At 40.7% G+C, this 16,411-nt stretch overlaps 2 protein-coding genes across 2 annotated transcripts; both read left to right on the top strand.

The window, feature by feature from the left end:
- Window positions 1-1,349: 1,349 nt before the first annotated feature.
- Window positions 1,350-1,862, top strand: LOC109211522 (auxin-responsive protein SAUR36-like). The gene has a single exon (XM_019375060.1). The coding sequence runs from the start codon at window positions 1,350-1,352 to the stop codon at window positions 1,860-1,862; it is 513 nt and encodes a 170-aa protein (XP_019230605.1).
- A 2,250-nt stretch (window positions 1,863-4,112) lies between these two features.
- LOC109211523 lies at window positions 4,113-4,955 on the top strand. The gene has a single exon (XM_019375061.1). The coding sequence runs from the start codon at window positions 4,113-4,115 to the stop codon at window positions 4,953-4,955; it is 843 nt and encodes a 280-aa protein (XP_019230606.1).
- The last annotated feature ends 11,456 nt before the right edge of the window (window positions 4,956-16,411 follow it).

Below are 16,411 nucleotides of genomic sequence, written 5' to 3' on the forward strand. Positions count from 1 at the left end.
GATGCTTTTTCGTTCTTTCAAATCTTTTGGTAGGACACAATTTGGATCAAACACGGTTTTGTAATGACGGAAGGTGTATTCCTTCTCAATTTGATATTTAACTAATTTTTGGTGAATAGCCAAATGGATAAGCACTATAGATGAAGATGGAATTAAAAGGTTTCATCATTATTAATCCTCTACAACAATCAGGGCGAATCTAGTGAATAAGCTATGGGTATATGATCCATTAAAGTAGTACAAATACAATAAATGTTGACATTAAATTCATACTCCATGTCTCATATTATGTACCGTACGCCCTTTAAAAAATATTAATTCCTCCGTTCTAATTTATGTGAACCTGTTTGATTGGGCACGGAGTTTAAGAAAAAATAACGACTTTTGGAGTTTCTGGTTCTAAACAAGTCAAAAAGGGGGTCCAAAGTATTTGTGTGGTAATAGAAGCTTCTCATTAAGGGTAGAACTACAAATTTAAGCTAAGTTGTTTCCAAATTTAGAAAGGGGTCATTCTTTTTGGAACGAACCAAAAATAAAATAGGTTCACATAAACTGGAACAGAGGGAATAATTAGGAAGGGGAGTTGACTATTCTACCCTTATTTATATCTTAAGTAATCTCTTTTCATTGAATATTTATTCTATTTATGTGTTATTTCGATCTTTAAGAATAACTACTATTATTAAAAAATAATCAATTTTGTCTTTAACTCCTAAAATGACAAATAATTCGAAACAACTATTTTTAGTAATCACCATACTATGAGACGGATGGAGTAAAGTTTAAATCCTAGATTAGTATATCTGGTCATTAAAGTATTACAATAGTGAAGTAGAAATAGTTATATTATTACTCCAAGTTCCTCTTCTTTTTTTAAAATTTGTACATTGTTTGGGATTTTACGCATGACCCCTGAAACTCCATACAGCCGGGAAGGATCACAGCGACTATTCAGCTGATCACCCTTCTTCCTTGTCCCTCAAATATTTATTTCTCAAATTAAGTCCCAACAATTTCTGATCATTTCTCATCGTATGTGCCGACCATTTCCCTCACCCCATCCCCCCATATCCCACCCCACCCCTACTCTCAATCTCTGCATATATACACACTCAACACTAAATATTCTTCCACCAAGTTTGATGACTTGTTACATATCTCTATTACAGCTTTGTGTAAAAACAACAGTACTGCCAACTTCTCAGACCAAGAACAAAAATCTCTTTTAACAGTGGGATTTACTTCCTGATATTTTGTGTGATAACCCATTTTTCCTATATATATAAAAAAACTACTACGTACGTAGTAAGTATTTGTTTCGTGAGATAAAGTTTAGACAACTTTGAATTATGAAGAAAGTAAGAGGTTTCAGACTTGGGAAAAAGTTAGTGAGAGTTTTCAGCTGGTTTATTAACCAGAAAACAAAAGGAGGAGTAGGATACAAGCGGGTGAAGTCACAGGGATGTGCCAGCAGAGCCATTTCGAAGCTGAGTAAGTGTCTACGCTTACTAAAACACGGAGTAACAAGTCTCTGTTTTGCCAAACCCAATTCGGGTTTTTTCCGGGTCGGGCAAGAACAGATAGAGTCGAAGAAAGTGAGTGTACCGAAGGGACACTTGGTTGTGTACGTTGGAGAGAAGGGAGATGATACGTGTAGAGTTGTGGTGCCAGTGATATACTTTAATCACCCGTTGTTTGCTGAGTTGTTGAGGGAGGCAGAGATGGTTTATGGGTATGATCATTCGGGTGGGATCCAAATCCCTTGCCGGATATCTGAATTTGAGAACGTTCAATCAAGAATCGCCGCCACGGGTGGTGGTGGAAAATGTCGTGGAGAGCGGAGCTGGAGACTCAAGTACTGATGAGATGTGGCTGAGCTAGTGGATTCAAGAACATATAAGGTTTGATCCAATCGATTGGAATTGCTACTTGCAATTCAACAGTGGGATAAAGCGTCCATTACAACGGTGGATAATGAGCATTTTCAGTCGTGTTGATGAATGACAATGTCTTTACCAAATTTCACAACTTCACTGTCAAAGTAACTGTACGGGCCAAAATCCGATCAAAGTAATTTTGTTTGCGAGATTACCAAGAATTGACTAGGTTGAGGTCACGCTTAAAGAATAATATATTGGCGAGCTGAGCAGTTGAGGGACATGTAATATTCTATATGATAAGCTCTCTCTAGAAAAGTTGACTCTCAAGTAACTACAAACATTATCTTTGCAAAAGATTCGATTTGTTGTTTGTCCCAAGCTTTATCACATAATATCCGAGAAAGCTTTCTATATTCCCCCGTTTGATTGCTTTACATCATTGTCAGATAGAGAATCATCCACCTCATTGAATATTTGGGTGAATCATTCACTCTATTTATATTTATTGCCATTTATCATATTTATTGCTTGTCATTACCCCCTCATTCATTCATAACAATATCATCAAACAACCCTTGGTATTTAATAGCCTTGAATGCGGTTTTTATATTATTGATAATCCGTCAATCTTGGATCTAGGATTTAGTATAGTTAACTAGAATTTACCCATTATCATTTATTTAATTAGTTTAACAAAAAGGTTTACCACTTTTTGGTCAAACAATTTGGCGCCTGTCTGTGGCGATTTTCTAGTGAAAATTTTAGTTTCTTCTAGATCTAAAAAAAGAACGCATAAACTTTGCAAAATCTCGTATTTCCTTGTTTGCACAAATCTGACATGGCAGGCAACAGAGAGGAAAAGAGAAAGGCGATAGCCGATCTCACCGCCAATCTCCTCAACACCATTAACAAAGTAGACGAAGCTGAGGGTGAAGACATAACACCAAACACCTCTCCCAGGCGAAACAGCTTGCCTCCACCTCCCGACAGCGTCACGACCTCGCACGGAAAGGGTGCCTCTACGTCCACGACAAAAGAAACACCAGTAGTGAAAAAGCTACTTGAGGCATGGTTGACAAATACGCTAACCAGCTTCCTAGACAAGCCCGCTCGGAGGTCGAATATGGAAAAAACAAGAGCTGGTGTCGCATCAGCAGCTGACGAACAACACGTTCCCCCTGCATCAGGCATTACTCACAATGTTAGTGATGTAGGTAATGACACCCTCATAGCCATTTTGAGGAAAATGGAGGAGATGGAGAACGAGAACAAAATGCTCCGTAGCCAAATGAAAGAGCACCAAGAAAGGGTAGACAAAATACCAGGTGCCCCAAAACTTCTGCCAATAAGAGACGCCAGCCAGTTTGTCGACCAGCCATATAGCGACGAAGCTGCACCACATGCCATACCAAAAACCTTCAAAATTCCACCATACATGAAATATATGGCGGCACGATGGACCCGGAAGATCATGTGACCCACTATGTCACTATAATGAAAGGCAACGACCTCACAAAAGAACAAGTATCATTCATATTGCTAAAGAAGTTTGGAGAGACCATAACCGGCGGAACCCTGACTTGGTACTCTCAGTTACCTGCACGCTCCATAGAAACGTTCGAGGAAATGGCAGACAAGTTCGTCACCACCCATGCCGGGGCCAAAAAAGCAGAGGCGAGGGTGAACGACATATTCTCCATTAAGCAATCACCTGGCGAAGGGCTCAGGGACTTCCTCGCCCAGTTCAACCGTGTAAGAATGACCCTTCCGAATATATCTGAAGGAATGGAGGTAGCCGCTTTCCAGAATGAGCTAAGTAGAAGTGGATCGCGGGCGACCAAAAGGTTGCTGAGCGGACTCATGAAATACCCTCCAACAACTTGGGACGAGATACATAACGCCTATTATGTCGAGGAAAGAGCCGACGAGGATGATCTCAACGGACCTACCTAACATCTGACCTCGGTCCAAATGGAGTCTAGGAAAACCGAAGAACAGCAAGAGGGATCTAGCAGGATCCCGACCTAATCGAGAAAGACATCAGCCTTATGTCAGAGGCACCTTCATGCCGCTTCTACGCCATGTTGAAGGTCCATCCAGGCCGCGAACATGAATTCACCGAAATGAAAGAGGTATGCCCCCTTATTATCAGCTCACAATTTTTGTGTTTCCCCCTCAGAAATAGTCTACGCACTGGAGAAGCTCGACCCAAAAGTAAAACGGCCACAGAAGATGAAATCCGACCCGAGCACCAGAAAGTCAAATGCCCTCTGTGAATTCCATCAGGAACGGGGTCATAGAACCGAGGACTGCATCGCCCTTAGACAAGGGGTCGTGAACATGCTTCACCAATGGCACCTGAAAGAGTTGATGAGCGATCGTGGTAGGGCCAACTTCACCCGAGGGCGAGAACAAATCCAGGGTCCGCCCAAACTACATTCCCCAGTTCGGACCATTCAAATGATCATCGGAGGAGGCCACGACGCATCTATCAACAGCGTGAAGTTCACCACCACTCACAAACTCAAGCGGTCGATCACCCACGAACGTTATGACAAACTCGAAGAAATTATCATCTTAGATAAGTCAGATACCCACGGTTTGGTCTTCCCTCATTATGACGCCCTTGTCATTACTTTACGTGTTTTTGATACTGATGTAAGACGTATTATGGTCGATGATGGAAGCAGCGCATGCATCATCCATCCTCGAGTTCTCACCCAAATAAAGCTCGAGGACAAGATAGTGCCACGTTGCATCACGCTAACAAGTTTTAACAATGCAGTTGAGTGGACATCTGGAGAAATCCCACTGCCTGTCCTGGTCGGCGGTGTCACTTTGGAGACCATGTTCCACATCATGGACCGGGATATGGCGTACAATGCCATCATAGACCGACGGCGGATACATGCCATGAAAATCTTCCCCTCTAGCTTAAACCAAGTCATTAAATTTCCCACCCCCTGGGGAGTATTCTGCATACGGGGAGAGCAACACACGGCTCAAGAATGCTACTGCATCGCCCAAGACTGCGCATACACCCAACAATTGAAAGGAAAGGCCGAGATAGCATAACAATTAACAAAGTCAAGGTCAGACGGCGATGAAAGGAAAGACGTCATCAGACACCCTGAAATCATATATGCCACAGGGTCAACCATAGAGGACCTCAACCCCGTCCAATTAGACGACGACGACAACAACAAGAAAGCTTTCATCGGCCATAAGCTCTAAGATCCAGGTAAATTTCACCAATTCTTAAGAAGTAACGTAGACCTATTTTCTTTTTCCCGTGCAGACATGCCAGGTATCCGGAAGGAGATAGAAACTCACAAGTTGAACATCGACCAATTTTACCCCTAGTAAGGCAGGTTAGGCGAAAGTTCGACTCTGCAATAAATGACGTTGTTCATGAGGAAGTCGAAAAATTGTTAGTAAACGGTTCTATCAGAGAATTGAAGTACCCTTAGTGGGTCGCCAATGTGGTCATGGTGAAAAAGAAAAATGGTAAGTGGCGAATGTCCGTAGACTTCACATATCTGAACAAAGCTTGCCCAAAAGACTCGTTCCCGCTGCCCCATTATCGACCAACTCATCAACGCTACAGCCGGGCACGAACTGATGAGCTTCTTTGACACCTACTCGGGCTGCAACCAAATCCTCATGGAGGAGGAGGACCAGTAGACGACCACCTTCATCACCCACCAGGGGACAAACTTCTACACGGCGATGTCGTTCGGTTTAAAAAATGCGTGGGCGATGTAACAGAAGCTAGTGATCAAAGTGTTCAAAGATGAACTCGGCAAGACCATGGAAGTATATATAGACGACATGTTGGTCAAGTCAAAAAGAAAGGAAGACAATATCGACCACCTGAGAGGAGCCTTTGACATACTCAAAAGGTATGGCATGAAATTAAACCCCGAAAAATGTGCTTTCGGCATGACATCTGGAAAATTCCTCGGCTTCTTGGTATCACAACAAGGCATCGAGGTCAATTCCTACCAAATCAAGGCCATAGAAGGAATCCTGTAAAATCTAACCAGCAAAAAGCAAGTGCAAAAGCTGACCGGTCGGATAACTGACCTGCCAAGGTTCATCTTGCGGTCCTCCGATAGGTGCCACGAATTTTTTGGCGTACTCAAAAAAGATAACGGACTCCAATGGAATTCCGAGTGCGTCAACGCCTTAAAATAACTAAAGGCCTACCTGTCTTCGCCACCGTTGCTCGCTAAGGCAGAACCCGGAGAGTGCCTCTTTGTCTATTTGGTCGTGTCCGATGTCATAGTAAGTGCAGTCCTGGTATTAGAAAATAAAGGTACGAAATCTCCGATCTATTACATTAGAAAAACTTTGATCGACGCTGAAATGAGGTACCCCCACCTCGAGAAGTTAGCTCTGGCCCCAGTCGTAGCTTCACAAAAGCTTAGACCTTATTTCCAGTGCCACCCCATCTCGGTGGTCATGACTTTTAGTATCCTGCACAAACCCGAATTGTCGGGCATATTGGCCAAGTGGGCCATAGAGCTGAGCAAGCACAATATAACCTATCAGCCGCGAACAGCAATAAATTCACAAGTCGGCGACGAACAGTTCTTGCCGACTTCGTCGCCGACTTCAATGCGATGATAATGTCCGATTCGAAAGGAAACCATCGGTACTTTCGCCAAAATACTCAACCAATGGGTTTTGTATACCGATGGCGCTTCTAATGCATCGGATCGGGACTGGCACTCGTGCTCCAGGTCCCAACAGGCGAAATAGTTCACCAGTCCATATGATGCCCTGATATGACTAACAACCAGGCCGAGTACGAGGCCGTGATTACAGGGTTAAAGTTGGAACTCAAGTACGGAGCACAACAAGTCATCATTCGATGCGACTCGCAACTCGTCATCAACCAAGTCATAGGGACTTTCCAAATTAAGGAGCAGCGGTTACAGAAATACCATGCCAAAATTTGCAAACTACTACCCAAGTTCAGCAAATGCCAGCTCGACCAAATACCCCGAGTGTAGAACATCGAAGCGGATGGCCTCGCCAAACTGGCAGCGGCCACCAAAAGCATAACCGGAGAGGGGGACGTGGTCACTCTCCCTCATTCATCAATAGATCAAATTGAGGTACGATCTATAAACCTAGCTTGGGACTGGCCCAATCGTATTATCTCATACTTGCAGGACGGAGTGCTCCCACCCGATAAAAAAGAAGCCAAGAAACATCGAATACAGGCGGACGGGTACATCATTGTCAATAATGACTTGTACAAAAGAATGTTTGGGGTCCCCTAGCAAAGTGCTTTGACCAAATCAAATGCGGCGCATCCTCGAAGAAGTACACGAAGGCCATTGCAAAGCTCACACTGGCAACCGAGCTCTTGCCAGATGCCTCATACGGACATACTACTATTGGCTGATGATGAAAAAGGAGTCCGCCGACTTTGTCGAAAAGTGCAAACAATGCCAAAAATACGCCCCCCATGATTCACCAAGCGGGCGAGCACCTTCATTCAGTCACATCTCTCTGGCCGTTCATCCAATGTGGAATGGACATCGTCGGACCCCTCCCACGGGACGAGGTAATGTACGATTTCTTTTAGTTTTAATTGACTATTTCTCCAAGTGGTTTGAAGCAGGTGCATTCGCTCAAATACGCGAGCAAAAAGTAATCACATTCATATGGATAAACATCATATGCCACTTTGGCATCCCCAAAGAAATCAGTTGCGACAACGGTCCCCAGTTCACCGGAAAAAGACCGCCAAGTTCTTCGAAAAATGGCACATCAAAAGAATACTCTCCACGACATATCATCCCGCATGCAACGGTCAGGCAGAATCCTCCAACAAAACAATATTGAACATCATGAAAAAGAAACTCGAGAATGCCAAGGGACTGTGGCTGGAACTACTGCCGGAAGTGCTATGGGCATATCGCACTACGCCGAAAACGAGCACAGAAGAATCACCATATTCACTAGTCTATGGGACAGATGCAGTAATACCGGTCGAAGTCGGTGAACCAAGCCTAAGGTATTCAAACGAGAGCGGGCCAAGCAATGATGAAAGCAGAAGGCAAGATCTCGACGAAGCCGAAGAGCGGAGAGACATGGCCTACATAAGAATGATAGCTAAAAAACAACAGGCAGAGCGGTACTACAACAAAAATCCAAGATCAGGCCACTCAAAGTCGGGGACTATGTAGTCAAAGCCAAAACACAAACAAGCAAAGACTCACGAGAAAGAAAACTGGGAACCAATTGGGGTGACCCATACAAAATCACGGCGGCAGTAAGCAAAGGGTCGTTCTAGCTAGAAACAATGGAGGGAAAACTACTACCAAATAATTGGAACGTCGCCCACCTCAAATATTTCAACTTCTAAGGATAGACGTCTCCTGAGTCGTACTCTTTTTTCCCTTACCCGAGTTTTGCCCCAATTGGGTTTTCTCGAGGAGGTCTTTAACGAGACGAAGAAGAGAGCGTCCCGAAGGTAAGTATAAGTTCATCGCTTGACCTCTCAACTACTTTTCCAGGTCGACCAATGAAGGGACTAGATAGACTGGGACTTCTCCTATGTATGCATACATTCAACCTCGCTTGAATCGACTCACATTCGACTTTGTTCGTATTATTTAACGTTCGACTTCATTCGAATTTGTTAACATTCACCTCGTTCAAATCACTTAAGGGTCAACATTCGACATCGCTCGAATCGACTTACGTTCGACTTCATTCGAATTATTCAACATTCGTCTTCATTCGAATTTATTAATATTCGACCTCGCTCGAATCAACTAAGGGTCAACGTTCGACCTCGCTTGAATAGACTCGCATTCGACTTCGTTCGAATTATTTAACATTCGACTTCATTCGGATTTATTAACATTCGACCTCATTCGAATCAACTAAGGGTCAACATTTGACCTCGCTCGAATCGACTCACATTCGACTTCCCTCGAATTATTTAACATTCGACGTCGTTTGAATTTATTAACACTCGACCTCATTCGAATCAACTAGCGTTTGACTTCACTCGAATTAATTAACATTCGACCTCGTTCGAATCAACTAAGAGTCAAGAACTTCTTCAAAGGAAAAACATTCGAAGAAAAGCGAAAAAAGCCAAGAACATACAACAAAGAGTCATAGTCATTCCATTCAAAACAATAAAGCATCTTACAAAGGTCCAAAAAGACGCCCCCACCAAAAAAAAAGAGAAGAAGAAAAAAGAAAGAAAAGAACAAAAAACTAAGTACAAGAAAATCACACTGCATCATCTCCGCCTGCGCCATCGCCACCTTCACCGCCCGGCACCATCTCCAACTTCGCTCGCGCCAACAACATACTCATCGTCATACCAAGCATAAGATGCAAGCCCGTCCAAGTCCTCTTCATCATTGCTGGTCCCCAGCGTAGCGGGATCATAACCATAGGTGTCACACCTCCTTTTTTACACACATACCCCCGAAGGATAGTGTATAAGGGAGTTTTTCCAATTAAAGTGACATTATTCGAAATGGGATTATTTAATGATCAGAGTCACCACTTGGAATAGGTTTGGCTTTGGGTGTCCAAGTTACCGATTTATCTTGAATCCCAAATCGAGGAAATTTCGACTTTCTAAATGAAGTCTGCGAACCATAAATTCTGACTAAGGAATTCTGTTGACCCGAGGGAAAATGTTAGGCACCCCCGAATCCCGTGGTTCTAGCACGGTCGCTTAAACTATCATAATTGGCCTAATATCTGATTTTAAAACATGTTCATCCTATAGTGCAATTTAAAATTATTTACCGCTTTTAATTGACTTTTAAGGAAGGTTGACCGTCATTTAAAACGTGTTTTTGGATCACGTCACATGAAATGCACCCGGATTCGAAACACATTTTATTCAACGTTTAAGGATTTGGATTTGGGTCACATGAAATGCTCACCCGAGTTTAAGAAGGTGGATTTATTAAAATGCGCGCCTAAAGCAGCTAACGTGTTGATAACTTTGCGGAAGGCCATGAAAATTCGCTAAATGGCACGTCCCGATTTTTAAGTATTTTAATGTAAGTATTTAAAGAGGGCCACGCGATTTATGAATTTTGTTTGGCGCGGCGCACCTCGATTTATTTTAAAGGCCATCCTAAAATGAACTATAATTAATATTAAGGATTGTCTCTCAAAAAAAACCTAATTAGTTAGAACTAAGAATTAACTATTAAAAGCATTCAAGGAAATTCGGGCCTCAAGATCAAGTCCGAACTTAAACAAGGGGATCTCCATTATTGAAAAACCCCTTAATTCAAGTTTGCTACTTAACTTGGAAGGCCCAATCTTGCACTACAAAATTAAACCAATAACCTTAAAATGAATTCAGGCCCTCAGCATATTGGGCTTCGAAAAACTAGCCCAGGAGTGCGGAAAATGTGGTCAGCTTTTATAAGAGGCTGTCTCGTGTTGGGCCTCAACACAAGCCCCAAACGAAGGCAAGCCAGAAATTAGGACCAAAATCAAATTTCTGATCAGTCCAACATTCAACAAAAAAAAATGAACCAATTCAAAAGGGCTGGTAATGTTTGGGCGTCTTATTAAATAATTAGGCCCAAATCTCATTTACATAAAGCTGTCCAGCTTTGTCTCATGAACAAGCCCACATCCAATATTGATTTCAATTTGGGCCTGCTAACAACTTTATGAACGAATGAACAAATTGTTCCAATTAGAGACCCACTAACTTTCAATTCAAATGTCATGCACAGTTTCAACTTATTTGCATATTGATAACTAATATACTCAACCTGAAATTTTAACAACCTTTTAATTTCGACTAATACACCTTAAAACAAACTTACTCATGGACTGGGAACTGGAAGTAACTACTGAAACTCTCAGTTTCACATATTCATTTCTGAGCTAACGATTCATGAACTTACAAACTAACATGTAATACAATATAAATCTGAAATATCCTACTGTTTTTGAATTGTAAATGAACTATNAAATACTGAAAATCGGACTCTATCAACCAATTCCTGAAAATAAGCCTTGGGCCAATGCCCAGAAGCCCAAGGCAAGCTCCATTACAGATTACTATTGCCATGGACCCGGGCCCGAAGTTCACAGCTCAAACGATAGACACGAAGAGTCTATTAAATCACATTAGGGATATGGGGGTATTAATTTACAATATAAATGTAGGGTTCCGAGTTAAGTAGCGGGTTCAAATTAAGAGGGCCCTTCCTTTTGTTTGAATTCGAACTTGAACTTGAGACCCGAATTTATAAATGCAAATTAATTAGGGCCCTTTTTAGAGACAATACTGTAATAGAAAATCATAGTTTCTTTAGAATACCCTTTAAATAAAACATGAGATGAGCCTCGCCGCATAAAACATACAAATTGCGGGGCCCTCATTAAATACTATGTTAAAATATTTTAGAAATCGGGTGAGCCATTTAGCAAATTTCCATGGTCTCCCGCAAAGACACCAACACACTAGTTGCTTTAGGCGTGTTATTTAATAATTTTACCTTCCTAAACTCGGGTGTGCATTTCATGCAACCCAAATCCAAATCCCAAAACGTTGAATAAGAGGTGTCACGGATCCGGGTGCATTTCATGTGACGTGATCCGAAAACACGCTCTTAAACAGCGTTCACTTTCGTAAAAATAACTAAAAGCGGTAAATAATCTTAAAAAATTGCATTATAGGTTGGAATATGAATAAAACCAGATTTTTAGCCATTTATAATAATTCAAGCGACCGTGCTAGAACCACGGGATCTGAGGGTGCCTGACACCTTCCCTCGGGTCAACAGAATTCCTTACACAGAATTTCTGGTTCGCAGACTCCAATTGGGAAGTCGAAATTTTTCCTCGATTTGGGATTTAAATTAAACCGGTGACTCGGGACACCAAAAGCCCATCCTTTCCCGAGTGGCGACTCTAAAAATAAATAAATAATCCCATTTCGAATAATGTCACTTTAAATGGAAAAACTCCCTTATACATTATCCTTCGGGGTAGATGTGTAAAAAAGGAGGTGTGACACCCAGGAGTGCGGAAAATGTGGTCAGCTTTTATAAGAGGCTGTCTCATGTTGGGCCTCAACACAAGACCCAAACGAAGGCAAGCCAGAAATTAGGACCAAAATCAAATTTCTGATCAGTCCAACATTCAACAAAAAAATGAACCAATTCAAAAGGGCTGGTAATGTTTGGGCGTCTTATTAAATAATTAGGCCCAAATCTCATTTACATAAAGCTGTCCAGCTTTGTCTCATGAACAAGCCCACATCCAATATTGATTTCAGTTTGGGCCTGCTAACAACTTTATGAACGAATGAACAAATTATTCCAATTAGAGACCCACTAACTTTCAATTCAAATGTCATGCACAGTTTCAACTTATTTGCATATTGATAACTAATATACTCAACCTGAAATTTTAACAGCCTTTTAATTTCGACTAATACACCTTAAAACAAACTTACTCATGGACTGGGAACTGGAAGTAACTACTGAAACTCTCAGTTTCACAAATTCATTTCTGAGCTAACGATTCATGAACTTACAAACTAACATGTAATACAATATAAATCTGAAATATCCTACTGTTTTTGAATTGTAAATGAACTATTTTGAATTTCACTTTTTCAACAGGGCACATGGTGAGTAAACTAGGGCAAATAGCACATTCGAGCTACAGGACCTGTTTGGTTTCATATCAGTATAAGCATACATGTTAATTTTGGACTCCGCTTCTAAACAACACTTTTAGTCTAAGCTTAAACCTCAAATTAACATAACAGCCAGACTGAAATTAACTAGACTACAGCTAACATTATACTCATACAACTCTGAAAAACAGTCCATACAGTCCAATTAATACAAAGGATGTAATGTTCAAATAAACACAACTGTAAACTAAAATAGAGTACTAAGAGATTCATAAAAGCAGATTGCACTTCATCATTTCTTCCAATTTTGATCATACATTTGACTCAAATTTCGTATGTCATTCGAGGCTGAAAGAGTACCTAGAAATTGGCACAAAATTGAGGTGAAATGGAAGTCAGCTAGGCAGTAGTATAGGAACAGGTGCAATTTCAGCAGGAGATCAGCAATTCCAAACCAACACCCAGGAAACAATGACAGGATGCAATAAACTTCAAAATAACTTCAATCAACTAAGCAACTCATCTGAATTTGAAAACCAGGCTTGATGAACCAATTCAATTGAAGAACAGTAGATCTGCAGGAATTTCTTGACTATATTTTGTGTTAATTTTCAGGATTTTTGTTTCTAGGATCTAATGTTTTTGTATCTAGACTCTCTACTTCTACAGGAATTTTTTTTGAATTTTCAGTAGTTTTTTTGAATTTGAATTTTGAATTTTCAGATTTTTGGATCTCTCAACTTCTAAAACTTTTAAATTTCAGATCTCTAGCTCTCTAAACTTCTAAAACTTTTGAATTTCAGATCTGTAGCTCTCTGAAACTTTTTTTTTTTGAATTTTTCAGATCTCTCCAAAACCTCTAAAACTTCCATTGCAAGGCAAGGGTATTGCCCCTTTTATAGGCAAAGGCTAGGGCAACTTTCAGATTTCCTTTTACACCCTAGGTCCCTCTTTTATTTTCAGTTTTTAACTACTTAGTCCTTCAATTCATGACTTGTTGGTCAAGTTATACTACCAAGTTCCTGAATTTAAAATTAAAACCCCATCTAAAAGGTTCTAGTGGTTTCCAATTTCAGTTACTGCACTATTCTCTATTTTGAACTACCTATACTACCCATACATTGGTTCTGAAATTACCAACCTAGGTTAACTAACCCCAACCCTTTTAAACTCGGTCAAAATGACCATGGTTAATCAATCAAGGGCTGGAAACTATTCAGCTATAACCAAACAAGGCCTAACTAACACAAAATCCCTAAAATTGAACTATCAAATCTATCTAATTCTAATTAACAAAAATTGCAGGCTATTGCTGTGAATTAAACAGAAAACCAGGAACAAAATTAACAAAAATACAGAATCATGCTCTCAGACAACAATAAACAAACTGAATCAGTAAAAAAACAATACGAACAGAAAACAAAACAATTAAAGACTCTAAAAAGATTGGCAAGCAAAAATCCAGACCTAGATCAATTAAACAGGAGGAAGCATTAAGCATGAAGGGGAAGCCAATTTTAAGGAAAATTTACTATGCAAAGAGAAAGAAAAACAAATAAAGAAAGAAGGAAAGAAAAAAATTGAGAAAACTTACTGATTTTAAAGCCTTAATTGGATTGACTTCGAATCTGGTCCCCAAATAATGTTATATGCTTGTTCTTTGCCAAGAACAGGCACATAACATCATTTCGAACCAATTCGAACAGTGATAAGCCCCTTGAACTTCGATCCAGTCTTTGAACAAAACCCTAGATTTAAGATTCGAGGGATTCCAACTGGATTTGAGGGATTTTGGTTTGGGATTCGGGAAGAGGAGGTCGAGGAGGCCATGGGGTGTGATTTTGGTTGGGTTTGGAGGCGGCGCCGCCGTGCACGGCGGAGGCGGCGGCTAGGGTTTTGCATATTCGAAGGGACTGGGTAAGATTTCAAGGGAGAGAGGTTTAGATTTGGAAAGAGGAAGAAGAGAGGAGGCTGTGGTAAAATTTTGGGGGCCATTGGGTGATCGCCGCCGGCGGAGGCGATTTTCGGCCGGCGCCGAACGGTGGGAGACGGTGGTATTACATCGGAGGTTAGACGGGGTGTGAGAGACGGTGAGTGAGGGGGTGGGGGGGGGGGAATTCAGACAATTATATATTAAATAACCTCGTTAGTTCCGTACCGTTGGATTGATGAGATCCAATGGTCATGATTAAAAACAGGTGAAACGGGGTCGTTTTGTTATTAAAGGGGCTGGACCGGGTGGTAATATTGGGCTGGTTCAAGGGTTGTCTCAGTTGGGCTGGCCGGTCAAATTGAACGCTGGCCCAATGCAGGCTGGCCTGTTTCTCTTTTCTCTTTAATTCATTTCAATTAATTCTTTTCCTTTTGTTTGTTTTTCTTTTCTTTCTTTGTTTTATTTTTTTCTTTTTTTTTTGTTTTGAATTTTGTTAAATACAAAATTAAAACAGACCTGATTTAATTCGAAAACTAAACTAATTAGTTTTCAAGAATTAACTAAATCCTAATTTCAAAGAAAACTAAGACAAATCGAAAACTAAAAGTAAAAATGCAAAAAGGACTATTTATGTTATTTTCTCTTATTTTTTGTGATGTTAATTAAGTAGTAGAACTAAAAATATAAAAATGAGATCCTAAATGCAAATGTGCTATTTTTTTGTATTTTTATGAATTATATCAATTAAAATGCAAACAAACACAAAATCATGCAATTAAATCCTAAAAATCAAATAATAAAAGAAAAATTCTAATTCTAAGAAATCTATAGGAATAATTCAAGCGAGGCAAAAATCACGTGCTCACAATTGATGCACACAGTTGCCTTATATCCATGTTTTGAAAGTTGTTGAAAGATATTCTTATCTGGTTTTACTTGAACTTGACTTAAACAAACTGATTTGACTTGAATTACCGGAATTTGGGAAGCATGACTATTTTCCTTTCCGAAATTACTGAAAATGAACTAAAACTGTGTAGCTCGTCACTATCTTCAATTCCTTATTTATTATTGTTACTTACTGAGTTGGTGTACTCACGTTACTTCCTGCGCCTCGTATGCAGATCCAGGAGTTGTTGGTCGCGGAGGGTGTTGATAGTCCTCGTAGCTCATTATTGGAGATAGCGAGGTAGCTGCCAGGCGTTCGCAACCTTGCTTTCTTCTTCCCTATCTTTCCTTTAGTTGTATTTGGATTTCAGACTTTGTTAGTCGTGGTATGTTTGGATCAGTTATGTTTAGACGCTCATGAAAGTGACACCCCGATGTCGGGCTATCTTTTCCTCATTTTATTTTGGGTTTAACTCTTTATGAGATTTCTGTTATGAAAACGACTTTTGGTTTATCTTTTAATGAGATATAGAAGTATTTTTCTTAAAGTCGGCTAGCCTAGTACCATCGATAGGCGCCATCACGACGGGGTGGAGTTTTGGGTCGTGACAGGTAATAAAAAACCGAAGCGGAAAGTAGTACTAGAACAACCCGAATACTAGCACTCTAAGAGTCGAAGATAATATACTTGTCAGTTAGCCCTAATAAACCTCGAACATATAAAAAAAATACGACAACCTATTACCCTTCTACTCTAATCTTCGACCTCCATACCCTCATATCAAGGGCCACGTCCTCGGTAAGCTGAAGTCACACCATGTCCTGCCTGATCACTCTCCCAAATACTTAGGCCGCATCTACCTCTTCTCCTACCTGCCAGCACCATCCGTTCACACCTCCTCACTGGGGCATGTAGGCTTCTCTTTCTCACATGCTCGAACCATCTAAGACTTGCTTCACATATCATATCCTCCATAGGGTCCATGCCCATTTTCTCCCGAATATCCTTATTCCTAATCATATCCAACCTAGTGTGCTCGCACA

The sequence above is a fragment of the Nicotiana attenuata genome, unplaced genomic scaffold, assembly GCF_001879085.1.
Source record: "Nicotiana attenuata strain UT unplaced genomic scaffold, NIATTr2, whole genome shotgun sequence".
NCBI lineage: Eukaryota > Viridiplantae > Streptophyta > Magnoliopsida > Solanales > Solanaceae > Nicotiana > Nicotiana attenuata.